The 17820-nt window shown below is 38.8% G+C and overlaps 1 protein-coding gene across 5 annotated transcripts; it reads right to left on the bottom strand.

The window, feature by feature from the left end:
- Positions 1-217: 217 nt before the first annotated feature.
- LOC131307389 (homeobox-leucine zipper protein HDG11-like) lies at positions 218-16635 on the bottom strand. Of its 5 annotated transcripts, none has more exons than XM_058333874.1 (12): positions 16231-16635; positions 15393-15510; positions 9679-10268; positions 9165-9282; positions 8858-9052; positions 8337-8786; positions 8147-8245; positions 7844-8053; positions 2121-2295; positions 1716-1984; positions 1514-1603; positions 218-1010 (listed from the first exon to the last, which is right to left on the bottom strand). In XM_058333874.1, the coding sequence occupies exons 3-12, from the start codon at positions 9780-9782 to the stop codon at positions 639-641; spliced, it is 2082 nt and encodes a 693-aa protein (XP_058189857.1). In that variant the 5' UTR covers positions 9783-10268; positions 15393-15510; positions 16231-16635; the 3' UTR covers positions 218-638. The 5 variants fall into 5 exon arrangements, with proteins under 5 accessions (XP_058189857.1, XP_058189859.1, XP_058189858.1 ...); XM_058333876.1 differs by having other exon boundaries at positions 15398-15510; XM_058333875.1 differs by lacking the exon at positions 15393-15510 and having other exon boundaries at positions 9679-9812; positions 10023-10268.
- Positions 16636-17820: the final 1185 nt, after the last annotated feature.

Below are 17820 nucleotides of genomic sequence, written 5' to 3'. Positions count from 1 at the left end.
GCAGTTTAAAAATTACATAGCTCATGTTCATATAAAAAGACAGATAAGCACAGCTTTAATATTTTCATGTAAATACCAAGTAAAAATGGGGACTAAATCTGACCTTCGGATGGAGTGACCCAGTTTTGGTAATCCAAACTCCCAAACAAGAGAGAAAAAGAAAGAAACCCTTCACCCACAGTGAAACAACTCTCTTTTTCTGCAAAAGACTGCAAAAGGTCCAAAAACAATTCCACAGTTCTTAAAACAAAGGTAGGATCCAAATGGTGAAAGAAATAACAAAGAAACCAAGCAGCAAAGGGAATAAAACAAAGAAATACATAAAAACCTTTGTCCAAGCAACCATAATTAACTTATTAAACCACAAGCAGCAATTCCATGACCGACCATTCTGTTAGGCTGAGTTTGGATCATCGATTTGTGGAGATATTTACCAAGGGAAAGGAAAATGATTGTGAAACCGAAGACATAATTTAGTTTCGTAAAATTAATGTCTTCTTCAACACGTACCTTTCCTTTCTCTCCCTAAATACCTCTTTCATTCAACAATCCCAACACAGACTAAAGAAAAACAAAATGGAAAAGAAAACGAAAAAAACTCTCGCAGATGCACAAAAACACATAAAACTGCTAGCAGGTCACTTCAAGCTGGTGCAGTTCAAAGCAGAGGTAATATTCTGGATAGTTGAGCTCACGAGAGCATTGAGACCAGTCACCAACTGCATATCACCACCTGTTAAAATCTGGAAAGCCACTGTGAGAAGTGAACCACTGGACATGGGGTTTGCAGTAGAAGTGCTGCTTGAAGCTCCATTAGCCCCCGTGTGAGGATGGCCATCACTGGAGATTATGAACCCTGATGGAAGAATAGGTATGCCGGAGGAGTCTGCACCACTTACTGCCATTTGTACAGATTGTATGTCAATGGGAGCATAGACAATCATTGCTCCCAGGGGATCGACACAGCTCTCCTGAAGCACCAGCATATTGCCCTCACAAGGAAAGAAAGGCTGCTTGGCAGATGAAATTTAAGTGAACCTTAGTAATTGTTCCATCGCACAAGGAAACAACAGTACGATATAATATTTCAACAAGTACAATGACTTTTAAGTTCAGTATGTTTCTGCGGCAAAACCTTCCAAACGAAGTGGCACTGGCTCTGGCATTTCATGAATTATGAGCCACAAGTAGTGTAAAGCACGTACTCAGAATTATCTAGAAAACGACTTTTTTAAAGCACTTCCTATATTTTGTCTTACAAGTGATTACGATGTCTTAATATTTTGTATTTTCGGCATTAACAGTACAGAAAATTTCATGTATAAAAATGATCACAATATATGCGTCTCATCCAAAATGACATTAGTGACATTTCTTGAAATTAAGAGCTTTAAGCAATAAATATTGATTCTGAAAAAGTGGAATGACAACGAGCCACGTCAACAAACCCTTTCAAGCCAAGTGACTTCTATATACTCAATGCAGTAAAAAATAGAAATCAAAAGAGTATTACCTGGATGATGGATATGTGGTTTCCTGGATGATCTCCATAGGAGATTCTTGCACTCTCTTGGAATGGGTTTCCATTAGACATTGCATCCCACTGGTTGACAAAAGGAAATAAACCCCGAAAGTTAATTCTCATGGTTTGTCACATTTTAACAAGAGATAGATGTGACGTTCAAATGAGGAGAAATAATTCAAGTGTCGCAAACCTGGGATCGCATCTCTGTGTTACTAAGGAAATCAAACAAAGCTTGATACGGCAGTGGGAGCCGAAGGGAGGTAGCAGCACTGACAATCAAGCCACTGGGTTGACCTAGTCCTGTGCTCTTGCGACTGGAGAATCGAATTCCACCACTATTCAGTTCGGCTAGCTGAGGGATTTCCAGTTTGCGTTTCATGGTTAAATTTGCACACAAGTACTTGACCATCCTATGTGTCAGGTTCATTATGCTTCTCCTACCTTCAGGTGTACTTACCCCTGGGACAAATAGCATTAAAAAGGTACCAAAAGACTGTTAATATGGACATACATATATCATAAACATATAAAGAAAGGGAAAAAGAAAGCAATAATCTGTTATGGGAGTTGAAGTTGTCAGCGAGACTACCCTCACCAGTTTCTTGACTGACAGCAGTTCTGCCCATCCCAAATGCAAATCTTTCACACATTCTCTGAAGAGTGAGAAGACATCGCTCTGCTCCATATGCTAAACCATGGAAAATCAAATCCCTATAAAGAGGATGAGTCAGGGCCTTTTCGTCAACTTGAACATGTTCCACCCAAGTAACCTACCAAAAAGAAACAGCAGCAGAAATTTATGGTAAGTGAAAAATAGAAAGAAAATCATGGAAGTGCATGGTTGGTTTGAAACGAGGTACATAACAATATCAGCAACACTAAAATGGTATACTGCTCTAACTGCAGTACAATGACAATGGGAAGTTCTGAGAACTAACACTCAGAAGTTACTGGAAACTACAAGTACTGCACAGCTGCTGCGAGAGGCAAACAACAGGAGAATGAAATTGTGTTTCTGTTGTTGAAACTATACGTTACAACATCGAAAAATCTATCTTGGCTAAAGGCCGTCCCGCAATAGAAAGACCTGATTACTCTAGTTCCAACACCTATAAATATGCTGGCCGATGTGGATATCAAGGGGACCGGGAAAGAATTCTAGATAGTTATTACCATGAAATTAGTCTTCTGCAGTACCATATTTCCAATAATAGTCATGTGCCAATGTCCATCCCATCTAAAGGGTACTATCATGAACTTGAGAAATAATGTTCGCCAGTCATTCTTCTCTCTAAAAGAACCTTAATGACATTGTTAGACTCTGGCCTGGAGTGAAACCATGTTTTTTTTCTTTTCATTACCAAAGAAAAACATTTGGTGTGCTTCTAACACCACTAAAGGGTCCTCCACATCCATATTCTTCAATTTCTCCAAAATAATCAAAGTTGTAAATCTGTAGATCTAACCCAGAAACTTAAGATACTGGGTAAAGAGGTCACAAATTATATTGAGTGGTCACTCATTCCATATCCAACCAATGTGGGGCTATGTTATCCAGCATCCCTCTCAGTGCAGCCAATTTTGAGGCAAGTCACACTTAGTGTCTTTTTGGGAGCTGGGTATATCATCATGTTGGTGGATTTTCCATCTTGTAAAATGCGAATGAAAATGAGCTGTGCTATGGTACTATGTTGAAACTTATGGGTTTGGAACGAAAGGTTCTACAATAATTCCAAATCCCATAATACCCTCTATTTCTTCCTAACACAAATCCATTAACCTAGTTGCACCTTCCACCACCACCTCAAACTATAGCAACTCACCCAACCCCTAGCCCGCTGTCGGAACCCCTTTGCCATCCTCCCTTTACCTTTCCTGCCCACCGCCAGCCTCCCCCAGTCCCTCCTTGACCACCACATATCCACGCAACCCTAGTCTGCCCTCTTCGCCCTATACAAACAAATACATAACACCAGAAAATATTATAGTTTGTACTTTGTTCAACTGCAAGTATTGTTTAGCAAGTATTTTTAAACACTATGTTTATACTAAAAGCTTGAGCAAATTTGAGTAAGTATTCTTCTGTTTTTGTTTCTTTTGTAATTTATATGCTTTAAAGGTTCTATATGGTTCCTTTTGCGATAGGAACCGAGGTTTAGTGGCGGGGGGAAGCAATGGCCACTGGGGGCATTATATTTAGATGTTGGCATGTTGCCCCCACTAACTTTAATTTCTAGCTCTGCCACTAACATGGTTAACAGGAGAGTTTCACTTGGAGCACATGAGCGAGGTCTTAGTTGCAGGAACCTCCTATGTGGGCGTGAATCCACCTCGGAACCTCACTCCCCCGCTCCTTCCTTGGAACCTTGCTCCCATTGAGAAAGGAACCCGTTCCCAACTAGGATAGAATCTCTTAGGCATATAAATCCCAAAAGAAACAAAAATAAAAGACACCAAGCAAGAGAAAAGACAAAGTAATGATAAGATATTATAAAGATATGAACTTAAATTTGCTCATTTACTTAATATAACTATTATATTTACAGTCACTAAGACAATCTTTGCAATTGACACGAATGATGCATAATAATATTTACTTGCATTACTTATTTTCATGTATTACTCCTGAACACTCCCTATCCTGAAAGAGGAGCTCCTATAATCCTCCCCCACCGATCCAGCTCCTGCCCCTGCTTCGTGCAACTAAGATATGGAGAACAGCTAGAATCACATATGCAATTTAAGTGGTAGAATAATATTTTCTTTTTGACATTTAACTATAGTAAAATACATAAAAAAAAATATTTGTAACTTTAATAATTTTTCCTAAAGTTGGGAGCTCCCACACTTCTATGATCATACGCTCCCCCGCTCCCATCCCCGCTCCTACTTCATGCAACTAAGAGCAAGGTTCTTAGGTGAATTTGCCACCCCAAGAGGATATTCCTATAACTAAGCACCCGATCGAGGCGTTCAATAAACCAAATATGAACAAAATTTAAGGTTGTTCGGTTTGGTATCTCCCAACAAGTGAACTCCGTTCACATATAATCCTCCAAACAACTCCTTGGAATTCATATCTCTACTTTTTCATCCTTCGAGCGGTTCCAGATTTTTGAATAAAATGCATTTTTCCAGAAGTTTCACACTGGATTTTTCCTGGTCGAAGTGCTTCTAATGGTAACAGCTCATGTCAGTAGTATGATGACATGTGTTTGGATCTCACAGGGCGAATGGAATGGGCAAGGAGGATGTTTGCTCAGAAGGGGGGATGGAAAGGTAAAGGATTATTGGTCTAATGATTTTGGGTGGCTGTTGTGGCATAGCTGAGGGTTGGGAGAGAAGGGGCGGTGCCAGTGGCCAGATAAGTCCGGGATGTTGGGAAAGGAGGGGTATTGAGGTGGGTTGCCGGAGTTAGAGTGGTGTCGGAAGGTGGGAACTAGGGTTAAGGTTGTTGTTGTGGAGGAATAGGATATTTGGAATAAAAAACTTCAATGCTGAAGAAACAGAAAAAACTACAATTATAGGGTGTACTAAGGCAAAAATTACACCGTGGTCCATATTTTTCTCCCTTTATCACAATTGGGTCTTCACAATGACCAACTACCACAACTAAGATTGGTTTATGGAGCTAGCTGATTTCCACCAAAGATTTGGGTAGGACATTCCAAAAATTGCGGTTCCGCTTACCCAGTTGTCTCAGAAGAACACACCTTCTATTGGAAATAAGGACCAGGAGGAGTTTCCAAGAATTTAAGGAGAGATTGGTGACAGCTCCAATTTTGACGTTACCAACGAGCAGCGAGGCATTTGTCACACATAGCTACACTTCACACTGGGGATAGGATTGCATATTTTTGCAAGAAGGGAAGATCAACCCATGTTTTCATCCTTATGAAAAGAAATATCTTACTCCTGATATGGGGTAGGTTTGGGTTTAATGAAGATTTGGCATCATTCAGAGAGCAATACGAACATAAAAGGTTTTAATCCCTCTTTAAAAAGAAGTTGAACATGAGGCAAAGAATATGGCCCAAGTTAATGAATAACTACAACTCCAATAAAATATGGGTAAAGCAAATTGGTGCCTACCATTGATGCAGTCTATGAGCTCAAGAGAAATTTATTTAAGAACCGGTAACATATGGAAATTGACATAATTTCGAGATGGAACCTAAAGAAAGCATGCAAATTCAAGCAAATAGGCATAGTAGGTCCTTATCTATGTCACTATAAAATCAATATGTTGCTTGTCAAATTAAAAGTTCCTAGGGTACTTTTGTACTTCTGGACATGAGCTGAAGGGTCGCTCCTGGGTCGACATATGGATCAAGTTACATGTTTCTTCATTCACTATAGCCAGAAGATTTTGTAGTTTCCTTTTTCAAAATCCTAGTCCTAGTTGACTAAGGTGTCGGACATGTCTACGACCTAGTCACATAATTTGAGAGGGTATTGGGTAGCGAACTCACACTCAAACCATGAATGAGGGAATTATCTAAAAATCATTAAAGCGAAGCACTAACTGACGCAAGTGCAACACTCACCTGATGCAGTGAATTTTGATTTATTGTCATTTATCTGTTATGTCAAGGGTAGTGTAGTTAAGGGGTAGTGTAGTCTTTTTATTGTGTTGCAATTTGCTTAGGGTTGACCTATATGGGTTATCTCTTAGTCTTGTAGCAAGAGAAGGGTTTTGTAATACAACTGTTCTATGTGGTTTCTCTCCATTGTAACATGGTATTGGATCCGCCACCGGAATGAATCGGACCGGTTGTATCGTGTCCTGTATGTACTTCTTAGCCAGTCGATAAGCCTTCAAAGGCCATATAAAGCATTGCAATGCTTCTAAATGACTAAACTCTAGAGGCATAATTTAGGTAAATATTCACAGCTTTCAAACTTGAATTTGATGGATTGTAAGGTGTGATGGCTATTGGCTACAAGCATCTTCAGCAAACCCTTAAAAGTTTAACACCCAAAGTGTACTTAACTATCTTTATACAAAATATTTTGAATGATGAATGCTGTGTTTGGATTTGGATTTGAAATTTTTTTTGAAAAATAGTAGGGGTAATAAGTGGAGAGACATAGAGAGAGAAATGTTGGAAATAGGGGGAATTTAGGGGGAATTTTTTGAAAAATGCTTTTTGAAAAGATTTTGTGAACCCTTCAAATCGTCAATAGAAATTAGTAACACTACGAAGCACAAAAAGTTAAAGCACAAAAGATAAGAAAACTAAGAGGAGAAAAAATACGTATAAAGAGGAGAAAAAATACGTATATAATATTAGTTTGGTATGATGCTCTACTTACCCTTCAAATTACAAGGATGAGAACCAAATTTTGAAGTTTGAGATAGTGTTTGCCATCTGCTAGAGCATATAGAAATTATCAACCTCTTCAAATACTTTGCCAGTTTTGGTATTTAATGGAATTCCTAGACCTATCTTCTCCTTTCAGCTCTTTTGGAAAAGCATCAAACTCAAAAACAATAGACAATACAGGGTAATCTAGGCTAATATATTAGTTTAGGAGGTGTATTAACCGATATGGAGGCTATACAAAAAAAAAACGATACGGGGGCTCTAACATTCTCCCACAAGTGTGATCCAATTAGAATGCGGAGAGGTAAACAAAACATGTAGAACATACAAATAAAGACCTTCTAATTTGAGGATCCCTTGTGTAATTCCTCATGTGATGCAAATTGGGGCCCATTGCGGTCCTTTTTTATGACCCTGAGCTTTTCTTTTATGCAGGCCTCGATGTGTAAGTTATTGCGTGGTCACATCGAGAGAACTTGGTGACGAGAACTCTAAACGTCCATTTCTCTCTAGACCATTTCAATGCATACCGATCCAATCGACCTGATTTTTTTGAACGAATGACATATACAAGGAGGCCTACAAAATGAATGACTTGGATCATAAAGAAAAGGACCGTGGTAAAGTCCATTTTGCATTACATGAGGGATCTTCACATTGGAGTATCTTGATTCAGAACAAAGCACACTCATTACCAAATTAATACATGTGCACAAATGAAGGGCAAAATTGATGCACTTGAAACTATGGAGACCATATTGACATAAAAGGCAACTGCAGGACAGTAGTGAAACAAATTTTGTTCTTGACCATAAGGGGAAAAATATTTTCCTAGTGATGGAAACCAATTTATTATGTCTAAAGAAAGGAAAGAAACATTGCTGGAAAAGATGACTGATGGGAGATATGTGAAATTATCTCCTGGATTCTTATTTTCAGTATAACATATATGAACTATCAGAACAAAATTAATAGATTACAAAATCCACACCTTGGAACACCCATTTGACAAATCTTTGATAAAGCATCCGGAAGGCAGCCTCCAAGAGCGGAAAGGGGAAGATTGTTGGCTCTCATTGAAGAAGTCATGCGATACATTTACTATTATCCATTCACCTTCATTGAATTGCTCACAGTAACGAAGCAAGTAGAATTCTCGAGGTGCCACCAGAGGTGAGAGTACATGCAGTTGTTCATGTACCTGCAACAGCAACCCCTTGTGGTCCCGTTAACAAATTTTCCAACAACATTCTTCAAGAAAAAGAGATAATTATAAACCCTTTGGACTACTTACCAGTTGTAATGAACCATTCAGGTTTCCTGATTGAGCGTCAAGTTCTTGAATTGTCTTTCCTTTTGTGATGATTGTAGGGAAAAAATTCGCTCTTTTAGCCTGCAAAATTTGATCAGTGGTTTGGTATACAAAGAACAGGGACTTGGGTATGGAATATGAGATATATTAACAATGAGATATTGGAGCTAACCGAGTCCATTAATATGCCAACCAATTGTGATCCATGCATTCTTACAATGCCCTCATCCTTTGATGACTCGAATTGAGGACGTGAACCTTTTAGGTGATTAATCCTTGGAAAGGACTTTCCATAGTTGTCACGGTGAATCACATATCTCCCATCAGTAGGGTCCTTAATCCATAGAGGCTCAATGGACAAAAGGCTAACCACTTCATTAACAGCATTGACAACAGTTTGAAACATTCCTAATTTGTCAGATTCTTTCATCTCCTTCAAGTCGCACAAAAAGTTGGGATGTCTAAAGTTTCTGGAGCAAATATTGTGATCAAGTGAAAGCATTCCCATCCTTGGTCCCGGGAAACCTCCTATCGATGCATCCCGTGAAGGTCCAGAGCCGGGTGAGTGGACTTTTGAACCCGAAATGCCCATATTGACAACAAGTTTGCTGAGTTTTTCATACTGCAAATATGGGGAGCCTTATAAATTAGAATGAAGAAGACCTAAGTTCAAAAGAGGGGGGGACAATCAACCTTTTTGTTTAGTATGGCATTTTCTGTCCAAAGGTCCTCCAGAATTGAATGATTCTTTTCTTTGCTAAAGGGCAAACCCTTGCACGGTGTGCATAAGGACTTCACCTTCAGTGCATCTCCAAAGGCAAGGTTCTCACACTTGAGCCTATTGTTCTCTGCCCGAAGAGCATTGCCTTCAAGCCTCTCATATTGTGCCTGAAATCATCCACATGAACATACACATTCTATAATCAAGGGCAATAGTGAAATCAAAGGACAAAAAAAAATTGAATCCTCCACAAACAGAAATAAGAATTTCATAGAGCACCTTCACTAGAGTTCTCTTATTCTGAAACCAGAACTTGATCTGTGTAGGTGTGAGTCCCAGTTCCCTTCCCAGTTGAAGTCGTTGCCTTTCATTTGGATGTTGGCATTCCTCAAAATACCTTCATCAGCAAGAAGAAAAAATCATTAGCAGACAACACAAAGAGATATTAGTTAATCTATATATGACCACAAGAAAGTCCTTTCACATTAAAGACTGATCCAAGTAATTGGACCAAGGTGTAGCAGATAATAGCCTAAACACAACCAGGAAGCAAGAAACATAGGCACAGAGAGGTTCGTGGACAAAGTCATAGAGAAAAAGGATGAAGTCATTCTAAGAAAACATTGAAGAAAAGGTAGGATATCAGCATTCAACGTAATCAAGCCAACCATTTTTTCCCGAATATGTGATAGATGCAATGAACATAACAAGGTAACACCCTTCCCAATAGCATATACAAAGCCCAAAAAATGCTTCACAAAAAAAGATGACGAAAATTCAACAGTGGCCTTACGCTTCAAGCCTTAGAGTCTGGGAAGATGCAAGTCGCCGCCTTCTTCTTGGAGAATTTGAGATTTCATTCTCATCAGCAGACATGAATCCACCCCTTTCAGCCATCCAGAAGATTCTTTTTGGAGTCTGTAAAATCTGGCTACAAAATGGTTGATTAGCAGAGATGACTAGAAAAACTTGTTTCCTTAAGAGGAGTAGCACACAATGAGGTTATGTATACAAACATATGCAGATATGTACTTAATAGGGGGAGAGGGAGAGAGAGAGAGAGAGAGAGAGAGAGAGAGAGAGAGAGAGAGAGAGAGAGAGAGATTAGCACAACTGTTGGAGAAACAGAGAGAGAACCTGGATTTCTGATCTAAAAAGCAAGAACCTGTGGTTGCAGGCCAAAGTTTTCCTATGCTCTGGTTTAGTACATGCCCCCCTAGTCCCAAGCGAATTATAAGTATCTCGAAGGGGAACTTGTGGCCCTGTGAAGATTGACAAATAGATAGACCTTCGCTGGCATTACTAATCTTTCGACATTGGTGGACCTTGGAAGATATTTGAAAATTGATTCTTGGAAAGTTCCATCGTAGCATAGGAAATGACCTGTAGGGTGTCAGAACAATCATTGTCATTTGTGAATGTCTTCTTTGCTCATCCGTTTCAAATGTGAATGCGTCCAACTCTAAATGAAAACAATAATGACATTCTAAGCAAATATGGGAACTCAATATCTTTTGATGTACTACCAACATTCGTACAATTCGTGAAAGGTGGGGCCCTTAAAATGATGCATGAGTGAGGTATTCGATGGAACTCAATCCCAGTAACGAAGTTTAATTGCCTTACCATTACGGGCAACAAGTGACACACATTATTCATTTTGGACATAGAAGGTAAGATATAAATCAGGTCTACAAACACAAACTATCTTTAACTTTTTTCTTTTCTTATTTGGGTGCATTACAGTCTCCCTGGACTTTCGGGTTTATTACAACCAGTCCAATTAGTTTGGAACTTTCGCCTTCCTTTTAGTAACAATAGGGTAAGAAGAGTAAACCGACAATATGGAATTAAGTTTTGCCCCTGGATTTATTTACATATATTCAGTGTCAAAACTAACTCTAACATCAAATATAATTCTTCACCAAAAATGATTTTGCTAAGTTGCCATCCCAATTATCTTTACCTGCTCTTCCCCTCTCTCATTTCCTCAACCACCCTACTTCCATGATCAACCACCTCTCTTCATTGACGCGACACAAGGCCCTGAGGACTGATAGCAACATGGCCGTCTTGGACCCAGAGTTTTTCCCCCAAACAAAAAATAAGAGAATATTACGGCTCCCACCTAACATCCTTCATGGTACAATACCAAACATTGGGCATCAATATTTTGACCTTTTCTTTTATACCAAAACCCCACTGGGTTTGTTTCGTTTGGATTTTGAGGGTGGTTTTTTGGGGTAATAAGTAGAGAGAGAGAGAGAGAGAGAGAGAGAGAGAGAGAGAGAAATGAGAGTAATAATTAGAGAAAACTTATCGGGGACTGTGCACAAAAAGAGGGGTTGGTTTTAGAGATCCAAAGCAAACACAGTCAATAGGTCTTTGGTTAACCTTTGCACTCCAAGCCCAAACACGCAAGTACTCTGCATATATAGTACTAAAGGGCCAAAATAATTTATTAACTTCAACAAAGACCTAACCATGTGCCAACAAAAGAAAAATTGTAAAACATGTCGAGAGAGATCGATGGATTAGTTTATTCAAATATTTTTCACAAATGATACCTATGTAGCATGGACACTTCGTTGGAGGCCAAGTATCGGTGTCATACACTGGTTGGACACCGACACTCTCCAAACATGTGTGTGACATTCAAATTCAAAGTGTCCTATTTTTTCTCGTTGTTTTTCGTTTGGACACTCCTGGGACACTTCAAAAAATGCTCCGGACACTCGGGAAACAAGTTGGGGGTGATAAACGACATAGTAGAAAGTCTTATTTCTTGTGTGACAGATGATGTTTTATTGGTTAGAAAGACATACAAATGATGAAATGCTAGTGGTTAAAAATTAAAATACTTTGGTGAAGGATATAATGATGGATATATTTAAGGTATATGTGGTGTTGCATATTTACAATTAGAACCTTCATGTTTTTAGTTTCTACTCAGAGAATAGTATATCTATATATTTTTAAAATGTGTCCACTAATGTGTCATGCCCTCCAATTTTTAAAATTTACGTGTCGGAGTGTCAGTGTCATGTCCATGTCTGTGTCCCGTGTCTCTGTTGGTGTTACATAGAATGATACTTTACTGTAACTAGTTTTTATAAACTTTTTCATCTTATAGCTTCTAATTTGTCAGAGGTTTTCTTTTTGTAAATTGAATTTGGGGAAAAAGTATCAGCCAAAGGAAGATTCATTAATATAAACATGGAAAACACAAAAGGGAAGGACAAGAAGTCGACTAAAAAGAAAACTAAATAATCCCTGTGCTCTACAAATAACTCTCCACTCATTACCAATCAAGAACCCTGGTTACCTTTGAAATGAGGAGATATCAGAACCAAAAAAGAAACTAGATAACAAATCTTCTCACATCATTGCTCTTCTCTTAAAAAACTTGCATTCCTTTAAAGCAAAGAACCAATAGGACCACACTCATCATAGTCTTCAAAGAGTTCGCACTCTGTAGTTAGACCCAAAGCCCAAAAAATCAGATTACATCATATATCACAATTCACAACAATGTGGCATTACCAAATGAACTCCCGAATTGGAACACTCCATTAAGATATTGCCAACGGACATTGTGGTGATCCATACTGGCATCACCCCCCCCCCCCCCCCCGCCCCCCCCCCCCCCCCCCCCCCCCCCGCGACACTTTTAAAACAGTTGAGGGTGTAAAGAATAACTGGGACAATTTCATTAGTATTACATTAATATCGTGAGTATATCATCACTTAAGGTTGACATCTGAAACAACAAGTCCATATTTTCCTCTTCTGAAATTCTTTTAACAATATCTCGTTGAAGTTAGTTTCCTCTTCTGAACATGACTGCATAGAGACCTTGAAAACCGACATAAGAGCCAATGAACCATCATTATCAACAAACGTCATCTCAACAAGTCACTGACACCTTTGCCGCCGCCCTTCAATACTTTAACAATCCCATCACTAACTTGCCTCTCTACTTGCTTTCCCAAAAATCATATAACAAACCACTCTTTGTTACTCACACCTCCAAACAATGGCGGCTCTAGGATTTTTCATGAGGGTGGTCATTAAATAACTTAAGTTCTACAAATCCTATAAAACAGTCTTACATAATGTGTTGACATTGAAATTTTCACCATATAATGTACAAACACATAGGATTTCATTTGTTTTCGAATATTATTTTATACTTAGGAAAATTGTGAATTGATAGTGCAATAGTTTAGCTAGATGAACAGTTGAACACAAAAAATAGGTAGCTAGTTTCGATATTGTTAACAAATTATGAATAAAAGTTAAAAGGAAAAATTCGTTTAGATAGATGGAATTTCAGCATCTATAAAATGAGAGAGAGAGAGAGAGAGAGAGAGAGAGAGAGAGAGAGAGAGAGAGGCCATTTGTCCAGTGAACCAATTGCATTATGTTGCCTTATGCAGAATTTTCCCTTCTATCTTAAGAGATGTGGGTGTTCATAATGTTTTTGGATAAGGAGTTCAATTAAGTAGGTAGCTCTAAATAAATCATCCACAATACAATCTTTATGCTTGAGGGTGTTCAAATGACCATCCCATTTAATGAGTATAGCTGTCAGAGCCTCAAAATACAAAAATCTATGTACAATCAAATCACTAAATTATGTTCTCGCTTTTGCTAAGACGGTAGAGAGGGAATAAATATGTTACACGGTCTTGGGTAGAACAACTAGAACTCAACCCTAAAAGCTAGCTATTGAAGTAAGGGTGCACTCATGCTTATATTCTTCATATCATGCTTATATTCTTCATATTACTTTGGTACCTAAGCGATGTGAGACTTCGCTTCACACCCTCCCTCATGCCCAACGTGCTCACTCCGCAGCACCTATCACATGCAAGCTAAGGACACGCACCCTACCCATCCTTGGCATACCCGGCTTTGATACCATGTTACACGGTCTTGGGTAAAACTCAACCCCAAAAGCTAGCTATTGAAGTGAGGGTGCCCTTACGCGTATATCCTTCATATTACTTTGGTACCCAAGTGATGTGGGACTACACTTCACAAAATATTACTCCCTCCGTTCGTGTTTGTTAGTCCATTTTGGGGATTCCAACTTTTTTTTTTGGAAACATCATGGTTGCTTTGGAAAATTTTTTCTTTCCAATTTTACCCTTCAACCAATCAAAGTCATTTTTCTTTTGAATTTGCCGCCATTCTCCTAAAAATTGAGCATTCCAATTTTGAAACTCCTATAACATGCTGCCAAAAATTCAGATTTCAGGAAGTGGGGAACTCAAATCAATTTGAAATTTCATTCTCCAACCACAATTCATTTAAAACAATTTCCAAGGGTAAAAGAGTAAAAGTTACACAATTATTCTTTGACTTTCAAACCTAGACAAACATTGAGGGACAGAGAAAAGTATGTTTGTGGACCAACAAACACGGACGGAGGGAGTATATAATTTCGCATTCTACTAGTGAATCATCTCTTACGATTTGGAAGAACATTTCTCTGAAAAAAAGAAGCTCGATCTAGCAAAGCTATATTTTTGTCTCTCACGTTTCTATATGAGGACGTAGATTAGAAAGTTTCAACTTCATAGCCCGTACGTGCACAGAAGCCCACTCCTCACATTGTTATATACTCATACTATATCTAATTCTATATGCCAGTAGTTCATCAACTTGAACAACCAACTCCGTACATGTCGGAGACCGTGGCCATGGCTCACTCAGAGAGAGAGAGAGATCACTTTCTAGAAAATCCCACACCCTACTAGGGTCATGGCTGTCCGTTTCTTTGATTTTATGCTGAACGTGTCAATTTTAATAGCCAAGTATGGTAATTAGGGAAGGTCGTTTTGTGCTAACCCCTTCTGTGTAATTGGAATCCTTGTGCCTTACAATGATTTCAAAGTTGGAAAAACAACTATCGTACCACAACTTAAATGATTTTTAGTTAACTCATAAATTAGGTTTGCGAGTAAGGCATTATCTGGCAATTTGAAAGTCTTGGTAGAGCCCTTAGAGCAATTTTGTTCCTCATTGGCCCAGATTTATATTGTTTGCTTCCTCTTTGTTAGTCTTTGTTATTAGTAATTGGGTTATTCCTCCCTTGAAAACCTGGAGTCCCAAAAAAAAAAGGCAGTATCCAACAGGACTAATTTGGAGAGTAATTCTGTTCACCTAACCAAGGGCAGGGTAACCTTACCCACATTTTGTGAAGTATAGTGCAGGTCTCGCTAAAAAATGATCAGAATAATTCATTTTGCAAGAGCTCATCCATTAGGAGACCATGCATAAATTCAGTTCGATAGGATATCGGTAATTATTTGTTCCAAAAATCCACTTGTACTTAATTTAGTTCTAAACTAAAGAATAGATTTTCGATCAAGTACTTATCGTCGATATCCAATTGTGCAGAATTGTTGCATAATGCATGGTCTCTCCTAACAAATCAATTCTTAAAAATTAATGGTTGTGATCATCGAAGAAAGGCACTATTGGAAAATTAATTGTTACCTCACCAATTTTGCGTATGGTTAACCTCGCCTTAGGTGAGGATGAACAGAAAAGCTCTCCCAAAATTTGTAGTATGCACTATGCAGTACTTGTGTGTTCCGAACATGGTGGTGTTGTGCTGGAAAATTAATGGAGTTAAACGTCATTACAAGATAGTCAACAAACCGACAATAGGACAACACAAGATCAATCAAAACAAAGGTTGTGGGCAAGTATGGAACTCCAACATGACCTCACAAAATGTATTGGAGAAGACCTAATCTGGGTGAACCTATGAAAATTCTTGAATTGCCCAATTGGCAGGCCAAACCTGTGATATATGATAAGTGTAGTATTTTACTAATGTGGGCACGTCAACGAATTTGCAATTTCGTTACCCTTAATATGCCCTCTCCAATGCCTTCCGGCTTGGATTCAGGGCATGCTTCCATGGTGTAACGTCTCTTTAGTTCCTCGATTTTGTAGTATAGGGGGCACATGTTAATGATAAAACTATCTAATAACATCCAACTCAAAACCAATTGGCCAATGAGTGCATAGGCCGTCTGGGCTCTTATACTAGTTTTGGAGGTAATAATTAACCAATGTGGGATAAGCTCTAGCATAATTGAACACACAGCAAAAAAAAACGACTGTTAGATACACGAGTGATCGTGGGGTGCATTGTCGAAAGGGACTAAAGTTAAACTACCCATTCATTTCTACCATAGTGATAACATTTTGTGCTTCATATTCACACCGAATCAACTTCGTGATGCAACCGTCATGCATTACGATTTAACATGTTCAAATGAAGATTACAGTATCATCACGTTTAGGTACAATTCCTTTTGCTTACCTCTCCGCCTCGAAATCCTCCGCCCCTGGACCTTCTCTGGCTCGCGAGAATGCGATTCGCTCTCATAACTACTAGACGGCATCGCAATGGGAACCGAGCCACGCGGTAGCAGGCCTTGCCTCTCGAGGATTCGCGGCGCAATGCCGAGGTAGGGGCGGCGGTGGCCGCAGCGAAACGACGTTTTCTCCTCCGACGTTCGGTTGTGGAGTTTGGGGTTGGGCAAGGAGTTACCGGATACATTTGGATTGGAGGCGAAAGTGAAATTGGGGGATAGGATGTGGTTTGAAGGACGGAGAGAGAGAGAGAGAGAGAGAGAGAGAGGACGCCATTGGAGAAGTAGGGAAGGAGGGGTTTCGGTGGGAATTGGTCCGTTGAACCGTGGAGATTGGTCTTTTCCTTGGACCAAGCAACGTCGTTTTGGGTGTCATTTAATTTAACAAATTTATATACTTAAAGTGTTAAGATAAGAGAGCTTATAAATGCAAGTGCGAATTTACTGCACGTAACATTTTACTAACTTAAACCACAAATCTTATAAAAATTGTTATCATACAACTCCAAAATAGGCATGAACTTCCAAAATTATCCCTCCCCAATCCATCGGCCAATTTTTTTTGAAAACCCTCCATTCCCCTCTCGGCCTCTTTCTGTTTTCTGAAAAACCCACAACCCTCGCTCCAATTTTGAAACCCACCCAAAACACCACCACTTCCCTTCCCCCTTCTCCCTGTTCTTCTCCCTCCCTACCTCTGCTGTCTCCATTGTCGAACCACCACCGCCACACATCAGCAAGCATCACCACGGTGGCATCACTTCCGTCGTCCAACCCAACTCTTTGAAAAGGTAATTTTTGAATCCCTAACTGATACAATCAGATATTAGAACTTGATTTTAGGTTTTCTGTTCAATTATTAGAGTCCGAAAATCTGGTGCCATATTCAGACATATAAACTTGAAATTTTCAATTTATTTCAGATGTTTGAAATTGATTTCTGAGACAGATTTCGAACTTAAGAATCTGATTTTTTACATTTATTTGAGATGTTTGAATCTGAAACAGATTGAAAATTATAGTGGTTCCTCTATGTTCGTTTTATGTGTTTCTAATCAACCGTAAATAACTTTGAACACCATGTGTTCGATGAAATTCCTAAGAGAAAAACCAATGTAGAAAAGAGGACTAGTTGATCCAATTAATTTCTATCAAAGAGTTTCGCTAAAGGACGGAGCGCATTTATCAAATAAGGGATTGAAAATCACTACCTTTGTTTGTTTTTCTTAATAACTCTATTGAATAGGCGTTGGTTCTATAGCAATTGTAATTCAGCAGCTCATTGTTCCGAACTTTAGGAGTTAGTTTCTCATTAATGGATAATCTTGCTGCGATTAAAAATGTAGTAATGATGATCGGTACTTTAGTTGTATAATCATCCGTAGTTATATGTGAAAACCTTTAGGCGGGAAAAAACCCAATTCTCATGTTAATCTTTAGTCCATTGCTCTCCAGTTCAAACATTCAATCTCTAAAAGTTGTACATGGAGCAAATCTGGAATATAAAGGTTCTCTCACACTAAGACACATTGTGGAAG

The sequence above is a fragment of the Rhododendron vialii genome, chromosome 11a, assembly GCF_030253575.1.
Source record: "Rhododendron vialii isolate Sample 1 chromosome 11a, ASM3025357v1".
In the NCBI taxonomy this organism is placed as follows: Eukaryota; Viridiplantae; Streptophyta; class Magnoliopsida; order Ericales; family Ericaceae; genus Rhododendron; species Rhododendron vialii.
The sequence above is the reverse complement of the archived record's forward strand: the minus strand, read 5'-3'. Positions and strand labels throughout refer to the sequence as shown.

Excerpts from the sequence above, each read along its gene's own strand:
- LOC131307389 (XM_058333874.1), bottom strand. The coding sequence starts at position 9,782 with ATGGCTGAAAGGGGTGGATTCATGTCTGCTGATGAGAATGAAATCTCA. Across the intron at positions 9,053-9,164 it reads ATAAGAGAACTCTAGTGAAG|GCACAATATGAGAGGCTTGA; the intron begins GTGCTCTATGAA and ends GGATGATTTCAG. Across the intron at positions 1,011-1,513 it reads ACCACATATCCATCATCCAG|CCTTTCTTTCCTTGTGAGGG; the intron begins GTAATACTCTTT and ends TCTGCCAAGCAG.